At 37.1% G+C, this 19,241-nt stretch overlaps 1 protein-coding gene across 2 annotated transcripts in view; it reads right to left on the minus strand.

Annotated features, from left to right (window-relative positions):
* The window catches only part of LOC137094347 (cystathionine gamma-lyase-like), a 35,917-nt gene extending 21,580 nt beyond the window's left edge, over positions 1-14,337 (minus strand). Inside the window, exons 1-11 of one of the 2 annotated variants that reach the window (XM_067459935.1) lie at positions 14,003-14,337; positions 12,717-12,798; positions 12,538-12,633; positions 12,307-12,416; positions 11,954-12,088; positions 11,693-11,750; positions 11,533-11,610; positions 10,290-10,442; positions 9,362-9,483; positions 9,229-9,281; positions 8,538-8,676 (exon numbers count right to left, since the gene is read on the minus strand). In XM_067459935.1, the coding sequence (XP_067316036.1) occupies positions 8,538-8,676; positions 9,229-9,281; positions 9,362-9,483; positions 10,290-10,442; positions 11,533-11,610; positions 11,693-11,750; positions 11,954-12,088; positions 12,307-12,416; positions 12,538-12,633; positions 12,717-12,798; positions 14,003-14,179 (1,203 nt within the window). In that variant the 5' untranslated portion in view covers positions 14,180-14,337. The remainder of the gene's footprint in view (positions 1-8,537; positions 8,677-9,228; positions 9,282-9,361; positions 9,484-10,289; positions 10,443-11,532; positions 11,611-11,692; positions 11,751-11,953; positions 12,089-12,306; positions 12,417-12,537; positions 12,634-12,716; positions 12,799-14,002) is intronic. The other variant, XM_067459937.1, reaches the window with a different exon arrangement.
* Positions 14,338-19,241: the final 4,904 nt, after the last annotated feature.

The following is a 19,241-nucleotide window of genomic DNA, read 5'->3' on the forward strand; positions in this document are numbered from 1 at the left end:
TGTGTAAAACTTGCAATGCATCCCCTGGCCTCAAGATTTTGTTCAGGAGTGTATGTATAAAATATAAATATGAAAGTTTTTTCTTTTGTAACTATATAATGGTAACTTTTCATCAATTTAATGAATCAATGTTGTGAACGAGCGTAACATTTTTTTAAAAATCTAATTATTACACAATGTGGCGATTAATTAATCTAATTTTATCTAATTATCACACATCAAATTTGGCTGAGAAATTACTCCCAAAAGACCATTTAAAGTCATTATTGTGTAAACAAATAAAATAAAATAGATATTACAAAAAGTAGCTTCAGACAGATTTTTTGGGGGATTAACTATACCTTAAAATGTTTGTTCTCTTTGGTCCATTGAATCATTGGTTCACGTGATTCGTTTAAAAAGCAGATTCAGAAAAGAAACACTGTGTATTGCTCGGAGTTGGAGACAAACAATCCTGCTTATATTTCCATTGGCAAAAACTGAGCAAAAAAAGACAATTATTGTGTCTAAAACAACACAATGTTAACTTTTTTTTAAATGTATAAATTATTTATTAATCTGTTGTATGAGCTCAGTATCACATTTGCACTTGTCTCGTGTTATTCTGTACACTGTAAAAAAATAATGGCTCCAATTGAAAATTTTCTAGTGACTGATCATACCTACATTTTTCAGTTTGCTGAATTGAAATTCTGTGAATAGATGCAATTTAATTTACAGAAATTTAATTTGGCCAACTGAAAAATTTTGATGTGATCAGTCACTTGAAAATTTTCAATTGGAGATCTGATTTGTTTTTACAGTGTACAGAAAAATAGAACTTTTGTAATATTGCACTTGCTACTCATGTGATACACTGCATACTCATGTGATACACTGCATCCACTGCATGGGAAACACTGCATACACCTCATATAGGATGTAAATATGAGGGCATTTTCACACTGGCAGTTTAGTTCAAAATGGGGCACAGTTTATAAAAATTGGTAATGTGAAAGATGTCATGCGGACACTGGTGAGCTGAGCTCAGGGATACCGAATTCGAGACACATTAAAGATTTGTTCAAAATCGACCCATCCCTACAAGACAGCGCTGACCCACTGAGGCATGAACTCCTGAAGATGTCCTGTGCTAACGGGCACCAAAACATTACCAGCAGATCCTTAAAGTCCTATAGTTTGCGAGGTGGCGATACCATGGATCGAACGTGTTCAGAGTTCCCACTCTTTTTAAGCAATCATTTTCCAGGACAATTTTCAATTTTACTATGATAGGAATAAAAGAAAAAGATCATACCAAATATTACTCTCAAAGTTTTTAAAAGGCGTACAGTTTATTGCCATGACTCAACTATGAAAACTGTTGAGCTATAGTCATACATTATGACTATGGAAGCTTGTTTTTGCCACAGAATAAAAAGAAAAGGTAATTGTGACTTTTTCTCTCATTCTTCTGATTTTTTCCTCGCAAATGGGAGTTTACATAATTGTGATATAAACTCGCAATTGTGAGTTATAAAGAAAGTTAGAATATAAATTCTGAAAAAGTCTTTATTCCTCAGAATTGGACTTTATAACTTGCAATTGTGAGTTTACATCTCACAATTCTGAAAAAAGATCTTGCAAACTCGCAATTGTGCGGAAAAAGTAAATTGCAAGAAGATTCAGAATTGCGAGATATAAACTCACAATTATATATATCTTGCATCTGACTTTATTGCTTGTTTGGGCCAATGATAATCTGTCATCAATTTCCCAGGTTATCAAGTTTTTTCAGGACGAGTGGGAAGCCTGTTGTTGGTTCAGCACATCCTACAAATACTCAATTGGATCGAGATCTATGGATCACACGCGCTTACTTCCCCAGTTATATGGCACATGCGTACTTGGCTGTCTATGGGATGTAAAATTAAATGGGACTCATCCAACCTGCTCCAAGGTCCAGTTCCAACGCTCAAGTGTCTATTGGGCACCCGACACCCAATAGATATTTATTCCTGGCCATTTCAACATCCAACACATTCATAATTACGAGAACTGATTGTTTTCTTACCAATCTAATCTACCAAGACCTCAACATGTGACCTTGTTAGGAGATGATCAACGATTTTTGCTTCACCTGTGACTGGTCAAAATGTTTTGGGTCAAAAACAGTATATATACACACACTGATCAGCCACAACATTAAAAACCCTGCCTAATATCTTGTAGGGCCCCTCATGCAGCTCTAATGTATCGAGGCATGAACTTAACAAGTCCTCTGAATACGTCTTGTGGCACCAAGACATTAGCAGTGGATCCTTTAAGTCCTGCAAGGAGGGGCCTCCTTGGATCAGATTTGTTAGACCACCGCAACACTTTAAAATCTTTGTTATGTTCCTCAAACATTCGTGAATAATCTTTGCAGTGTGGCAAGAGACCACTTCCATCAGGGAACACTATTGCCATGAAGAGGTGTACGGTCTGCCATAAGCTTTAGGTAGGTGGTGCATGTTAAAATAACATCCACATGAATTCCCAGTGCATAACACTAACTCTGCCGGCCTGCCTTATCATAGTGCATCCTGCTGTCAACTCTTTCAAAGGAAATTGACACACAAGCACCCGGCCATCCACATGATCTAAAAGAAAACGTGATCCATCAAAGGCAACCTTCCATTGCTCCATGGACAAGATCTGATGCTCAAGTGCCAATTGTAGGCACTTTTGGTGGTGGACACTCTGACTGGCCTGCAGCTACACATCACCATGCAGCAAACTGTGATGCACTTTTTTCTGATATCTTCTTATAATAGGCAGCATTAATATTTCAGCAATTTGAGCAACAGGAGCTCTTCAGTGCAATTGGACCATATGGGCGAAGCATCATTTCCCACACGCATCAGTGCACTTTGGGCAGCCATGACCCTGATGTCGGGTCACCTGTTGTGCTTCCTTGGACTACTGTAGGCAAGTACTAATCACTACAAGGAGAACTCAAGAAGACTTGCCGTTTTGGAAATGCTCTGACCCAGTTGTCTAGCCATCACTATTTGGCCATTGTCAAAAATCACTCTCTTTTTGCTTCCCGACTTTTCCTGCCTCCAACATATGAAATTCAAGAATTGACTGTTTACTTTCTGAAAAATATAACTCCAACTCTTGACAGGTGCCATTGCAATAATATAATCCAGGGCTGCCCATTCCAGTTCCTGAAGATCTACCTATTTGGAGAATTTAGCTTCAACCCGGGTCCAACACATCAGTCTAATTAAGTTCTCATGAAAATCTTAATTAACTGGTTCAGTTGTGTTTGATCAGGGCTGGAACTAAACTTTCCATGAAGGCAGATCTCCAGGAACATGATTGGGCATCCCTGACATTATTCATACACCAGATATAGTTTTTTTACTAGTGGGTGCAGGACACTAGTTAATTTATGTAAGTGAGGATAGCAAAATAAAGTAAAATGTGCCATAGTACACCCCAAATTTCTTCCTACAGTGGACTACCATTTAGGCACTTTGACCTGACCATGTTTTGTTTGGTCATGCTTAGGTCGTATTAGCAATTAAAGAAAAAAAAATAACTTTTTACACCACAGACAGAAAAAAAGTAAGCACTGCTTATTAATTAGTTAACCGAAACTGTTATTAATAGTGTACTTAAATTTAACAAATGACAGCTGATTGGTTGATTGTAATTCTTTAAATTTCTATCAACGTTATCTGACAATATCAAGATGAATTTGTTCTGACACAGTTTAAGTTCTGAATTCTTGTCATATGTTATTACCATTTTCTATACTATAGTGAATAAACTGATAATGTGAGAAAATGTTGTAGGTGTCTGAATAAATGTTGGTTTGACTCTACATATCTGAAGGTGTGTCCTCAATTCACTATCTAGCTGATAAGGAGAGCCCCACAGTCTCTGCCAAATGGTTGAAACAACACCAGGCCAAGCAATTTGAGGCTCATCACAATGAGTGTTTCAAAAAAATGCAGTGAACATTAGCATATTTAGTCATTTTTTTCAACAACTAAAAAGACAGCTCTTAACCTCACAAAATGGCAGATAATTAACCTACAGTTTTCAGAAAGAATGGAGGAGACTGAAGATCTATAACTCTCAGAGGAAAACTGTGTGCCAGGACCTGATGGAATTCACCCCCTCAGAACATGTCATCAAATTAAAACACACCGCAAATTACAAACGCTCTTATTGTAATGATCTCAGAGGGCTTTTGCATATCAATTGGATACAAGTCATGATTTCATTTCTATTCTCTTCAGATGAGCAGCAAAGCATATCTACAGGAATCAGATGTGGAATTGCAATGCTGGCATTTCATTTATGACAGAAAACGAAGTCCTCCGAGACACGATCACTAGACTTTCACAATTATAGGGTGCATGCACCGTGTACAAATCAGGGGCATATTCACAAAACATTTTATATTACCACTAAGAGTTCCCCTATATAGTAAAAGTTCTTAAGAAGTTCCCTTTTAAAACCTATTCTGGTGAAACCAACTTTTACTAAGGAATAGACAGAAGTCTTAAGCTAATAGAAAGAGCATGATTGACTTTGTTTCTATGGATGATGCCAACATGCTTACTATGCACACAGCGATAGGCTGATAGGGAAGGTGTCTGTCAGTGATTTAATGGACAACTCAGGGGAATTTTTAAGTTAATCTTAATCGCTATACCTTTGCGAGTCCAGCCTATAGAAAAAAAAAAACGGATTGGTGCTTGCAACACGGAGCTGTTACAGTTAATGCCCAGAGCCCCCACTCAGCTAAAACGGCATCTTTGGGGGGCATAAACGTAAAGGGTGTATTTGTGCCTGTTAACAGACACAAAATGCAATTAAAATGTCTGTTCAACAAGAACAGGGCACTTACATGACAACGAGATGCGTTTAGCCACTTAGCCATTGTTTAAATTCACCTGTTTTAGACGGCTAGCTGTATTCTCACTATAGTCCCATTAGAACTCGGTTCGACCAGTTCACTAAAAAGAACAATTCGCTCGTGAACCGGACATCACTAGAGTGATGATACGATCGGGCTCACAAGTGAAGAAGAAATGGTTCGCGTTTTTGCCTTTCCGAATTGTAGCAACAGAATGCGGAAATTTGCAGCGAACACTTTGACAAGGATGACTAACTTATACAGGTCAACACAGCGGGGTGAAGAAAAATGCCATTTTGTGGTCGAAGACGGGTGCAACCACTGTGGAGGTAAAGTAAACTTTATTCATCCTTCAATTTGGGCACACATGGCTTGAGGAAAGATGTGCAGTAATAAAATAATAATGCATTACACACGATGCTCTTCCCAACTGGACTATTTGCCTTTTTTCCGGCTAAATGAGTTCCCTCGGGACTATAGCGCGAGACTACAACTAGCCGTCTAAAATACTAGATGAATTTAAACAATGGCTAAGTGGCTAAATGCATCTCGTTGTCATGTAAGGGCCCTTATCATGTTGGACAGACATTTTAATTGCATTTTGTGTCTGTTAAGAGGCACAAAGACACCCTTAACGTTTACGCCCCATAGCTGCCGTTTTAGCTGACTGGCTCTGTGCATAAACTGTAATAACTCCGTGTTGCAAGCACCAATCCGTTTTTTTTTTTTTTTAATAGACAAAGGTATAGCGATCAAGATCAACTTAAAAATTCCCCAGAGTTGTCCTTTAAAGGGGTGGTAAAACACTATTACACTTTTCTAACTTTAGCTAGTGTGTAATGTTGCTGTTACAATGTTCAAAGTTTAAAGCAAAGGGAGATATTTGCATTTAAAGTCATCATGAAATCAAAATCGATCTTATTTACTTTGTTAGCACATATTACAAGTCTTAGGGTGAACAATTACCTAGACAGTTTTTCTGCATCTCTCCACCGCCCCGACTCCCCACTCTTGGCTGGTTACTCCAAGCTGGGGTCGGGATATGGGGGAGTACTCTGGGTTTGGGCTAAATTCTGAGCTCAGTGCTCAGTGATCTGTTTGATAATTTGTAAATGTGAACTCATGAAACAACGGCCACAGGTCATTTTTTATATTGTTTATTTCCAAAGATTTATTTTTGGCATTTTTGCCTGTTTATTATGATACAGTAATCATGTTTGTGACCAATCTTATTAGAGACACACTCAAACATCTCAGTCAGAGAGTAGAAATGCCATAGTGCCAGAAATGGAAGTAATTACTACATTAAAACAGTTAGCACCTGGAAAAATGCAACTATGTTGCAGTAATGATTTGGGTCTGCCACAATCTTCTATAAGCAAAGTGTTCATTTTCTATAAAATATGGATGGATGGGATGGATGGATGGATGGATGCTCTGTGCTTTGAAAGGGAGGGGGGTGCGCAATTCACAACCTCACCACTAGATGCAGCTAAATAAAAAAAAGCGCACCTTTAAAAGCGCTCTGTTTTATTCTCCATGCATTTTGCCTGTACACAAATTAACCTTTATGTTTGCTGTCGCAGATTAAAATCTATAAATCAAAATATTTATTGCATTTATAAGGGGAGAAGGCTCTGCAGCCAAGACTATATCACCTAATGCCTCAATGGTGTACAGTGTCTTTGGATGGATTGCCAGCACCAGCCCTTTTTTAAGATTGTTTGTGATTTGGTCTTAGTGACTTAGGCGTCCTCTTGACTAATGACTACCCTTAACTTTTCACAGATTTAGGAGCTGGATTTAGTGCTAAAATGCTTTGTGAAATACTATTAGATGAAAAATTAGGAGTCCTAAAATTAGGACTGACATGATTATTATTTATAAGAGTTTCTCCTAAATCAGCAAGTTACTTTTAGCCTTAAGATGTTTTGTGAATACGGCCCCAGATCAACCTATACTTCAGTACCTTTGCTCCCTAAAAAGCACCCACTCACACATCTGCAATGCTGCGACATCACGATTAAAGACGTGTCCAATAGAGTGAACATGCTTCCCAAGACACTGCACAGAGCAAAGCACCGCACAGCCCACAAACTCCTAGCTTTCTCCTCACAAATATGTTTCTATGGGGATAATTCTCAGACTCTGACCTGAGCTGATTTATCTTTATTTCCCAGAAACTTGTTTTTCTGTGCACTTTAGAGAGCAGGAAAATAGCCTGTGCTCTTAGAGATGGCTCGCTGAACTTTATGGGCCGAAGGGATCTCAGTGTTGACGCACGGTTAAAAAAAATTGCCATATTTCAGGGAATAACAACTATTTACATGCGGATGCACCATTAAACACAAAATAACCTTTGGTCAGAAAATAAAGCTCTACAAATAGAAATGCACATGATAAGGCCTATGTATAATGCGTTTAGAATGGAGATAATAACATCAGTATCATATACACAATGCAATAGCCATCTGTAGATCTATTTGGGACGAGTGAGACAGCGTGCCGCCGCATGGTCAAAAAGGGTTGTACCTAGTCTCTTAATGAATCATGGGTGTGTTTTGGGCTTAACGTGCAATAAACCAATCAGTCTCAGCTTTCATTCCCTTTAAAAGCCAGTTGCGCTTTGCACCATGGCGGATTCGCTATTTACATGGCAGAATATAGACACCCTCAAACTGATGAGCCAGTTTAAATACATGTGTACATTGCTATGATTGGTTAAATAAGTAGCCAATTATATTGGTCATTATTGGTAATTCTGATAAAAGCAATCACTATCCATTATGACATTATTTTTATGTACACAACAATAATCTTTTACATTGTAATCCTTTTATTTGTAATATTTGGCATGTTTGTGTGCTGCTGCGCATCCTTGTGTGTGTAATAAGCAGATTATACACACATTGTGCACCCACCTATTGGCACATATTAATAACACAACCTTCAAATAACATAAAACATACTGCGATATTGACTTTAGACCAGGCTTTTGTTGGTCAATGGTGAAGTCTATGTCAGTTGCCTCAAAATAGAAACACGCCAACAATGTGCCTAAACACACCGTTTTTCAGACCAGTACGCCCATGGGAAACCAGATGAGCGCGAGTGCATTTGCTATTTAAACAATGTGGCACTGGAGTTGAAAATGATAACTGCGTCGGGCTGAAACTAACAAAAAACACTTGTGTCACGCCTGGTGTCGCATTTTGCCCGGTATATGATAGAGCCCTGTGTTTACACTGTAATTATGTTATAAATTTTTCATTTTACATTTTTATAAATAAGTCTTCTATGCTCACCAAGGCTGCAGTTATTTGATAAATACAGTAATATTTAGAGATATTACCATTTAAAATAACGGTTTTCTTTTTAATTTAAATGTCACATGATTCTTCAGTAGTTATTCTAATATGCTGATTTGGTACTAATATGCAGGAAAATGTATTAATATTATCAATATTTTTTAGAATTCATTAATAAGTTCAAAATGGAAATATTTTGTAACATTATAAATGTCTTTACTGTCATTTTCATCAAATGAATTCTTCCTTTCTGAATAATTATTTATGAATATATTCCCTAAATGTGTATATAATTCATATTTATGTGCACAAATGTGTTGTGAAACACTCACTGCAGCAGCGAGGGCTTGGTCTAGGTCTGCAATAATATCTTCCTCATCCTCCAGGCCCACCGACAGACGAATGAGTGTATCACTGATTCCCAGCTCTTTCCTCTCATTCTCAGGCACTGAAGAATGAGTCATAATCGCTCTGGAAAAGAAAAGTGCACCATGGGAAATGGAGTTTGATAAAATGTCCTCTCGAAACAAGTTTTTGATCGATCAGTTTTCCAGAACAAATCATGGTAACATTGGTGCAGTGCGATATCAAGACGATGTAACGAGATTGTGACATTATCACTTGCATTCTAGTGAATTACTTGTGAACGTGAACCATAAGTATTAATAATCCATCAAAATTATGTTTCAAAAGCCATCTGGTGGTTAACCTTAACTTTGTTTTTTATATTGAAGGCTGACGACAATAGCCTAAAGATATGTTCCATTAGTTCTTGCTGAATAATGTTCTACAATGACGCAAAATGCTTGGACAACAGAAGTGTTGTTTCTACAATTTCCTTTAACGTACAACATTAACGTGCTTGCGCCTCCTTGTGGCCATCTGAAATAATGGTATACCTGGCATACTTGTTTTATATACAAAAGGGAATATACTTAATAGTTCTTTCCTATATGCTCTGGATTTAAATCAAATCCTTCAGAACAGTCAGTGGATTTGGATAGTAATGTGCTCAGTACTTACGGGTGCTCTGCTAGACTCTCAAAACCCCCAAGACTTTCAGCAAGTGCAAACAACTGAAATGCAAAATACAACATAGATTCTTTACAAATGTAGGACAGAAAAGATTTTCAAACAATAGGAAGCTTCAAAGCACCTTCAGATTGCTGAGGAAAGTTGAGGCGTGCTCCAGTTTCCCTTTGATGTAGAAAGTGATCATCCCAGGACAGCCTGTGCACTGTCGCTTAGTCAGCTCATGCTGAGGGTGAGATGGAAGACCTGAAATTAAAAAAAAGATGATTTAGAGTTAATCATGTCTGACTAGAAACTTTCAATGTCAGTTAGGTTGCCCACAGGTGGCATAATACTAATGAGGTCACTATACTACTAATCAAAAGTTTGATATCAGTAAGATTTTTTTTTATATTTGTATTCAGCAAGGACAAATTAAACAAATTAACAGTGATTGTAAAGACTTTTACATTGTAACAAAAAAATACAAAAACCTACTATTCATAGACTCCTGAAAGAATTTCTCTGTTATATCTGTTTCCACAAAAACATTAAGCAGTAAAACCAATTTTCAACCATGATTAATAATAATAATAATAATAATTTCTTGAGCACTCAATAAGCATATTAGATTGTTTTCTTAAGGATTGTGTGACACTGAAGACTGGAGAAAAGGCTGCTGAAAATCCTGCCATCACGAATAAATAACTTTTTAAATAATAATTTCTAAATGATAATATTACTATTTGTACACAATTTTTTATAAATTATATTTATTATTTGTAAATAAATGCAGCCTTTTTGATCATAAGAAACTTTTTAAAAATACATTAAAGGTAGGGTAGGCAATTTTCAGAGTCTAGTAAAAGCAAGCTAGCTTTTAAAGCATGAGATTCCACCCTCCCTTCAGAGCGTCTCCAAAACCACGCCTCCTTCAATCATTTAAATATACTCCAGGGTTTCTACTGATACAAAGCCATATGCTAATCGCTGAAGTAACCCTTAAATATCACAGACATCCTGTGGTAAAATTACATTACTCTACATCTACCCTTGTAAAGCATCACAGACACCTGGGAAGTTGACACTGTCCACTCTTGGGTCAGCCTCTAGAAACTGTGCCGCTGCCAGTGCGTTCTTAAAGTGCTGCTTCATTCTCAGGTGCAGTGTCTTCAGACCTCGGTTGCACATATAGCAGTCAAATGGAGAGGGAACTGCCCCAAGCTCTGTATTGAAGATAGGGGAACAGAAATGGAAATAAACCTTCAACTTCTGCTATACAAATGATTCAAGCTCATTTTCAGTGATACAGACAGGGAAAAATCTGCAATGTGATATATTGCTACATGTAAGCACCTAACAGAAAGAACAATGGTAATCACCACATCAGGACTGTAACAGTCGGGAGGTATGATGAAGTTGATAAAATTATAGTTTGCTCAAATTAAACACATTAAGACACATGATTAAAAATGACATTAAAATGAAGTATGTAGCAATAATATGCAGTGAGCAAATGGTTTTTCCTGACAATTTCTCTTGAGCTATGCACTTCGAAATACAGAGGGAGTGCAAGGAAATGTGCATAAATTACGTTTTACATACCTAATGAGACTACAGGTGATAACCTTTCGTTATTACCTTCACCTGAAGACAAGTGAATGAAAGACATTTTTCTTATCCCTTACAAAAGACCCCCAAAAGGGTTGTTCAACATATTCTGCATATTTATGTATATTATAACATTGAACTGAAACTTTAACACTCTTTGGTGATAGGCTCAGTGGTCTATGATTCCATGGCTTTGCAATTATCTCATTAAATAAAATTAAAAGCTGATAGTAATCAGCAATCAGGTTCAGCACTTCATAAACAGATTCTTGATTGTACACATTATGGTTTGTTAAGATTATATTTCAAATCAGCATTAAAATCTGACAATAAAATCATTATTTTTCTTCAAGCTCAAAGATGCATCTGTCCAAATTAAAAATATTGTACCAAATGAGTATGCACCCATCATCTATTGCGAAAAATGCAATGGGCCTCTACATTTTATTTCTATATAAAACGGAAGCAGTTTGTTCTCTATGGTTAGTACTGCCCAATAATTTGGCATTATTTCAAACGCTAATAAACTTCTCTTATTAATATTATGCTATAAACTGTTTGTGAAATACACTTCTACACTACAGCCCTTTTGATCTTGAGTCACCAAGTCATGCCATAAAAAGAAAAGATGAAAAATAAGGATGTCATCAGACAGATTGTCACACAAACTTTAAAGGTTCCTGTTTAGATTCAGTAGAGCCTTACCACTCTGCAAAAACTTGAGCCGTTCATAGAGGTCCTCGCGGTTTAGAGAAATCAACCCCATGACGACATCAGTGTGTCCTGGAATTACACAATACTTTAACACAGTACTTTGATCAAGCACATTTTTTATAAAAGTTATCTCATTTCTATTTGTGGTTACCGTTCATGTATTTTGATGCAGAGTACATGCAGATGTCTGCTCCAACTGCAAGTGGGCGCTGTTCCAGCAAAGAGAAAAATGGTAAATATATATAGTTTCTACATAATGGAAATCCTTGCACTGATTTTTTTTTAAACAAGTATTGTATGCTATGCTTATTTCAATGTACTTTTAACATAGTTAACTCAATTTTAAATTGTCTTTCATGCCCTTACTTATCTACTCAAGTCATTTAAAGACCATCCAAATAAATGTGTGTACCTGGAAGTAGGCTGACATGAAAGTGTTGTCCACAACAACAATTGTGTTCTTGTTGTGCTCATGGACAATATCTGAACAGCCCTGAATGTCCACAACCTTCATAGTAGGGTTTGTAGGTGTTTCGATCCAAAGCATCTGAAAAAATTGGGATATTTACTACCGAGTTTTAGTTCAAGTAGTAATTATCAGAGCTAATTATTATATACTGCATGCTGTCGGGTTTAATTTTCAGAGCAAATATTTCCCCTTCCACCCACTTTTACACAGTAATTATGTCAAATGTAGAGCTATATTTACTGCAAAAGAAAAAAAAAAACTGGGAAAAAAAGACCAGCTTTCTTTGCCAGGTGTACCTTTGTGTTTGGTTTTAGAGCTACTTTTAGCTCCTCTAGCTTTGTGAGGTCAACAAAACAGACATCAAGGCCATATTCCGAAGCAATTTTTCTGAAATATTGGTTAGTTCCTGGTGGGGGGAAATATGACAGACTCTGTATCTCTCTCAGCTAAAACTCAGCTTTTTACTCTCTTTTCTATCAAGTGCAATAGTTGATTTGTATTATTCATTATTAGGAGCAGTAACTCACCTCCATAAACATCATTCATGCACAAAATTCCATCTCCGGCCTTAAAAAGATGCGTAATGACAGAAGTCGCTGCAGATCCAGATGCAAGAGCGAAACCTATTAGGAAAGTCAATCAGAGCTTTAGGTTTATGGCATTGTCATTTAAAATATAAATTGTTTTGTGTTGGTGATGCACTCACAGTATTGTGCACCATCCAAAGCAGCAACCGCTTTCTCAAGACAGTTTCTTGTGGGATTTCTACACCTGCTGTACTCAAAACCCTGGCAGATAAAAACAGAGGAAAAAAAGTGTTTAATTCAAAATACTACGCTTTTAAATACTAAAAATGACATTTAAGAATAAGTTAAAATGTCTTTGTCAAGGTATAGTCAATACAGTTAGTTTGTGGTCTTTATGAAGAGAGACAGTTCTCAAACAAACGTGCTTTCACCACCTGGCTGCTCTCATGACTCATGTGATTGAGTAAATAGTCAACTTGCAGCATCCTTGTTGATGTATTCTGTAACCACCATTCAGAAAACATATCCTAAATATTATTTTCTATTGACTAGTTAGAGGAGTTTGGTTGCTTGGAGGCCAGTTTGAATCAGCTAAGACCATCTTAAACCAGCTACAGCTAGTTACACATTTTCAGAGGAGCATAATAAATATATTTTAATAAAAGTGTTTGACCTCAACCTGTTGTGTTGTTTAATATCAAGTAAATTTAATTATCCAATTTTTACACAAATAGGTCTGGCTTGTGGTTATGATCTTCAAACAAAGTAAAGCCAAGAAGTTATATATTTATCTTATATATAAGAAAATTCTGTCATCATTTACTCACCCTCAAATTGTTCCAAACCTGCATGAATTTATTTCTTCTGCTTAACAAATCAGAAGATACCATATGGGGAGAGAGAATAAAAAAACTTGTCAATGGTTGTCAAGATCTGCTTGGTTACAAAAAATCTTCCAAATATCTTCCATTGTGTTCAGCAGAACAAATAAATGTATACAGGTTTGGAATAACTTGATCATGACTAAGTGATAATTTAAATTTTGGGGTGAACTATCCCTTCAGCCAGCCTAATGTTTGTAAGTCTTCGTGTCTAGCTGAAACTGTCCAAAGCCCCTCTAAACCAGCCCATCTAAAACTAGTAAACAGCAGGATATGTGTTGAGACACATGAGACACATTTATCTGCAGATAAATTATATATTTAACAACTTTAAAAATCAAAACCTGTGAGATACGCTACTTATGTAGTTACCTTTATTAGCATATGTTAATATAAATTCATACAAGTAATTCAACGGTTGCTTTCAGTTAAAACTTGTTTTCACATCACAGCAGTAAACAGTAACGTTACCGGTCGAACAGTGCGTTCACAGCGCACAATCTCAATAAACTCAAATAATGCTAAAACTAATGCCAAACAATACTAGGCTAATATAATGTCAATGTCAACCCCACACAGTTTACCGCGTGTTTTCCCGGACCGTGCTGTTTAAAGGTGGTAGACAGTGAAATGGGAGGCACTACGGCCATAGAGTTCCACTGCCCCGGCTCTGAACCAACGTGTATCGCATCTGTGGCGAACGATTTAAAGAGCGGCTGGAAACCGGCAAAACTGCTGTCGTTCTGCATGTGGGAAGCCATGCGCACACCGGGTATGGCTGACGATGAGATACTGGGTCCCTGAGATCACAGAAGAGTGAACAGAACAGAGCTCTCTTGGTGCAAATAGTTTAGGTTAACGTAATGAGAGTGTTTCCTCAACAAAACCTTTATACGCGCGGCGCGTGTGAGGGTCGAGGGACTGGATTGGCGATTATGCAGGGGCGTGTGCGGGTCACGTTATTCCCTGTGGTTATGTTAGTGTTATATAATATTGTTTTGATTTACTAAAACATTTGATCAAAAAATACCGCAAAAACAGTATTATTGTGAAATATTTTTACAATTTAAATTAACTTTTTTCTATTTGAATATATTTTAGCCTAATTTATTTCTGTGATTCAAAGCTACATTTTCAGCATCATTAGCCTACTCCAGTCTTTTGAGTCACATGATCCTTCAGAAATAATTCGAAAATGCCAGTTTGCTGCTCAAGAAATATGTATTATTATTATTATCAATGTTAAAAACAGTTGTGTAACAAATCTGTTTTTTTTCCTTGAATAAAACGTTCAAAAGAGCATCTGAAATAGAAAGTTTTTTCTGAAATATATTCAAATAGAAAAAAAGTTATTTTAAATTGTAAAAATATTTCACAATAATAACAACAACAATAATAATGATAATAATAATAATAATAATAATAATAATAATAATAATAATAATAATAATAGATTTTATTTATAACGTACTTTTTATTATGAAGAATCTCAAAGTGCAACAAATGAAAAAGGGAAAAATAAACAAAAATGAATAAAAAGTAAAAATATAGAATAATACAAACAATCAACACATACAATCCTTTCTGAACCAAAAAGTCTTCAGTTTAGCTTTAAACTGGTCCAGGGTCGGTACTGCTCTCAGCTCACTGGGAAGGTGGTTCCAAAGCCGAGCAGAAAGCTCAGTCTCATATGGTATGAAGCCTGGTGGTGGGAACTTGAAGAAGCAGGTGACCTGGTGATCTGAGGGTGCAGGGGAGGATTTCAATGGATCCCAATAGTCCAACTGTATTATGAAGGCGGTACAGGAGGATGGTATGGTCCACTCCATCGAATGCCGCTGATAGGTCAAGGAGAATGAGCAGTGATGGTGATCCTGAATCAGCTGTCATAAGAAGGTCATTTGTCACCCTAAGCAAAGCTGTTTCTGTGCTGTGGGCTGAGCGAAAACCTGATTGAAATATCTCAAATAAGTTGTTGTTTTTTAGATGGTTTTGGTGCTGAAAGGCGGCTTCCTTCTGTAGAACCTTTGACAGGAAGATGAGGTTGGAGATCGGCCTTTAATTAGCAAGGAACTCAGGGTCTAGGGTTGGTTTCGTAGGACGGATGACAGCAGCTTTAACGGCAAGAGGGACGTGAGAAAGATTAACAAACTGGGTGATTATTGGGCTGACAATGGGAATGAACGACTTGAGCACAACAGTCGGGATAGGATCCAAGGTGCAGGTGGACAGCTTCATTTTTTTTAATGGTTTCTTCAGCGTGGCTCTGCTGGACCTCAGTAAAGTGTGGAAGGGATGGCAATCTCCTGGGCGACTGGTTGGATGATAGGGGAGACAGGGAGGAAGAGGCAGATAATAAAGAGCGAATGTTATTGACTTTAGATCTAAAAAAAGTCAATGAAGCTGTTGCATAGCTCCACTGTGGTTTTAATGGATGAAGATGACTTCGGCTTCAGGAGATTGTTTACTGTGGAAAAAAGCTGCTTAGTGTTTCCAGTATTTTTATTGATGAGGTTGGAATAGAACTGAGAGCGTGGACCCTTCAAGAACATAAGATAAGCTTTTTGATGGTCACGGAAGGCAAGCTTGTGAACAGTTTGACCAGACTGTTTACAGCGGTGTTCCAGGATTCGGCCCTCAGTTTGTCTGAACCAGGGAGCAGAGCATTCAAAGATGCCTACCCGTGTCCTGATTGGAGCATGGAGGTCAAAAACACTGCTCAGATCTGTATTATAGTGATCCACCAGTCCGTCCACTGTTGCAGATACTGGGCAGTTGATGTTTTGTTGAAGGTCTACAGTGATGGTGTTGTGTCAATTTGTTTCCAGCTCCGGAAAGATTTTTGGTGCTTGGGTCTGATAATAGGCGCCGAAAATGTAATGGCCATAGAGACCAACTTGTGGCCAGACACACCCAGATCGTTTACCTCCAGTCTGCGTATGGGAGCCGCGTCAGTGATGACCAAATCTAAGGTGTGGCTCTTGATGTGCATAGGACCCTTCACATGTTGTTGCAAAATAACAGGAGGGTTTGTCAATATGGATATTAAAATCACCAAGAATAACAAGTCTGGTTGACATGGAACAGAGTGATGTGAGAAGATCATGAATTTCAGAGAAATGTTTGGTTTGGGGGGACGGTATATGAGAAGAACTGTCATGAGGGTTTACATTTGGAGGCTAAACATTCCATTGAGGTAAGATCAGGCAGTGGCAGGAGAGAAAGTTTCAGTTCATCCCGAAGAATGACAGCCAAACCACCCTCACGTCTGGAGCAATAGGCTCTTTCCATGTAGCCATAGCCCTGGGGGCAGGCTTCATTGAGCACTGAGTGATCTCGTTTTGTGCCAAGTTTCCACTAGACACATGAAATCCAGTCCTTTATCCAAAATATGGTCATGGATGAGCAGGGATTCACTGGTGAGGGATTGTGTGTTGAATAAATCCATAGTGGCAGAAGACAGAGCTGATGGTGGAAGTCTCTGTAAGCTCCACAGTACACTGTGATCCACTCGATGTTTTACATTTCTGTTGCTACATATTCCCAATATTCCCGGCAGTGTCCAGACGACGTTGTTGAGGTGCGACAGGCGCAGCTGAAAACCAGATGAATGGGATCGTTGCGGTACCATGCAGGAGGTAACCAAAGGTATATATATAGCAAAAACACCATTATTGTGAAATATTTTTACAATGAACTTTTTTCTATTTGCATATATTTTATAATGAATATATTATATATTTTAATTAATTGCAACCTTGGTGAGCTTAATGATTTTGACTGGCAGTGTACGTCTTTAAGATATCAGTTTAACATTCAAAATCATCAACAATTTAAAGACGTTTTTTAAATATCTACTTGACATTAAATAAAAAGCTATAGTTTTTTAATGGTTTACAAGATCTCCAAGAGTATATTTATGCTTTATATTTATTGCATAATTATGTACATAAAGAAATCGGTTTTGAGACTTTCAGAAACTTAATTATTCTAAACTTTTGACAGCCTATTAAAATATACGTAATATATGTATAAAGGCCTGATACTTCAAGAAGGCTGGAGCTTGAATTGTCATTTAATTAATAAATTGTCCTATTCATGAAACACCATGAGTTTGTGACAGACATCCTCAGATAACTGAGTGTTAAGATAATGAGAGTGGGTTTGCAATTACATCTCAGCAGGAGAGGGCTTTCAAAGAGAGGCGGCTCTCACCAGACGGAGGTCAAAGCTCATTCCAAATTGAGATGGCCTGCACTTTGGCCAATGATTTGGCAGACATGCTCTTGAAAACTATAATGATTTGAGAGCTAGAAGTTAATAGAAGTAGAAAAGATTATCATTAACGTATACAAGATGTAGACATATTATATTACCAATGGATTTGGGCAAAGTCCAAACTAAAAACAGCATCTTTAAGAGGTGATTAGAATGAACAAAGCTGGACAGTGTAATGAGAAAAAGGGAAAGAGAAAAAATACTCATGTTGTGTAAATAAGCAACAACAAACATTCATAAATCATACATTTTGTCCATAGCCATACAATCATTGACCATTTAAATCAAAACTGCTTTCTTACAAAGTAATTTTCCACTTGATTAGAATGACCCGACATGGCCAGAGCCGCATATGAACTGGCACGTCTTCACAAAGACACTCTAGCGAATGTGTCATCATCCATTAATTATACATTTTATAATGTGTAATACTGACCAGTCACTTTTCATTATTTTGTGCCTGCAAATTCCAAATTTAAGTTAAAAGTAGAGAAAAAGTAAAGAAACATTAAATCAAAATAATAAAACAGCAGAATAAATCTCTGGGGATGAAATGGCTGTTCATTATCGGAATATTTAGTCTGTCCTGTAATAGCATGACTCATAGTTAAAGCCTTTATTTAATCAAATTGCTCAAAGGTAAGCTTTTAAGCTTTCAGCTATGTGATGGTTAGAACTGAAATGCAGTTTCCACTTTTTATACAGGTATTGCTTATATAATGTGTGTGGCATGATACAGCATAAGCTATATGAAAACCAAATAACATGTTGTATAGCCTATAGTTCTGACAAAAGAAATAGCAACACATCTTTTCTTATTTTCAATACTGTGAAAAAGAAAGTATTTTATATAAGAAAAAAAACATGTAGAACTACAAAAACAGTTGATGACCATCCAACAACACATTAAGGATAAATCTTATGTAAACTTTTGAACTGATTAATTTGTCTAATAGCAGTTATTATTTGGTCTTGTGGTCAATATGTAGTTTGGGGCAGTAGATAAAAACTAGATTAAAACATGTATGATCCTTATGATAAACTTATGAACACTACTGATTGTTATAGTGCCTAACAGTGGCTGCTAACACTGGTCTGGTCCATTTAGATCAGAGGTGTCCAAACTCGGTCCTGGTCCTGGAGGGCCACTGTCCTGCAGTTTAGCTCCAGCTTGCCACAACATACCTGCCTGGAAGTTTACAGTATGCCTATAAGACCTTGCTTAACTGGTTCAGGCATATATAATTGGGGCTGGATCTAAACTCTGCAGGACAGTGGCCCTCTCCTAATTTAGATTAACGTACGACGTTGTTTATTTGAACAGTTTGCCATAGTTCTGAAATTACATATATTAACACTGTGGGCTGAAAAGGAAGTAAGTAGGCTACTTTTATCGCAGGTCAGAATAAATATTAGGAAGTAGTTAGTAGTTGCAAAATAGATGGTTAAGCAAATCAATCAATATAATTTCTTTTAGATATGTGAACGCAGAGGAGCCTGGAGAGAAGAAACATGAATCTTTAAGGAAAATAACTTTAGTTCACA

Source organism: Pseudorasbora parva, chromosome 12 (assembly GCF_024679245.1).
Source record: "Pseudorasbora parva isolate DD20220531a chromosome 12, ASM2467924v1, whole genome shotgun sequence".
NCBI classification, from domain to species: Eukaryota; Metazoa; Chordata; class Actinopteri; order Cypriniformes; family Gobionidae; genus Pseudorasbora; species Pseudorasbora parva.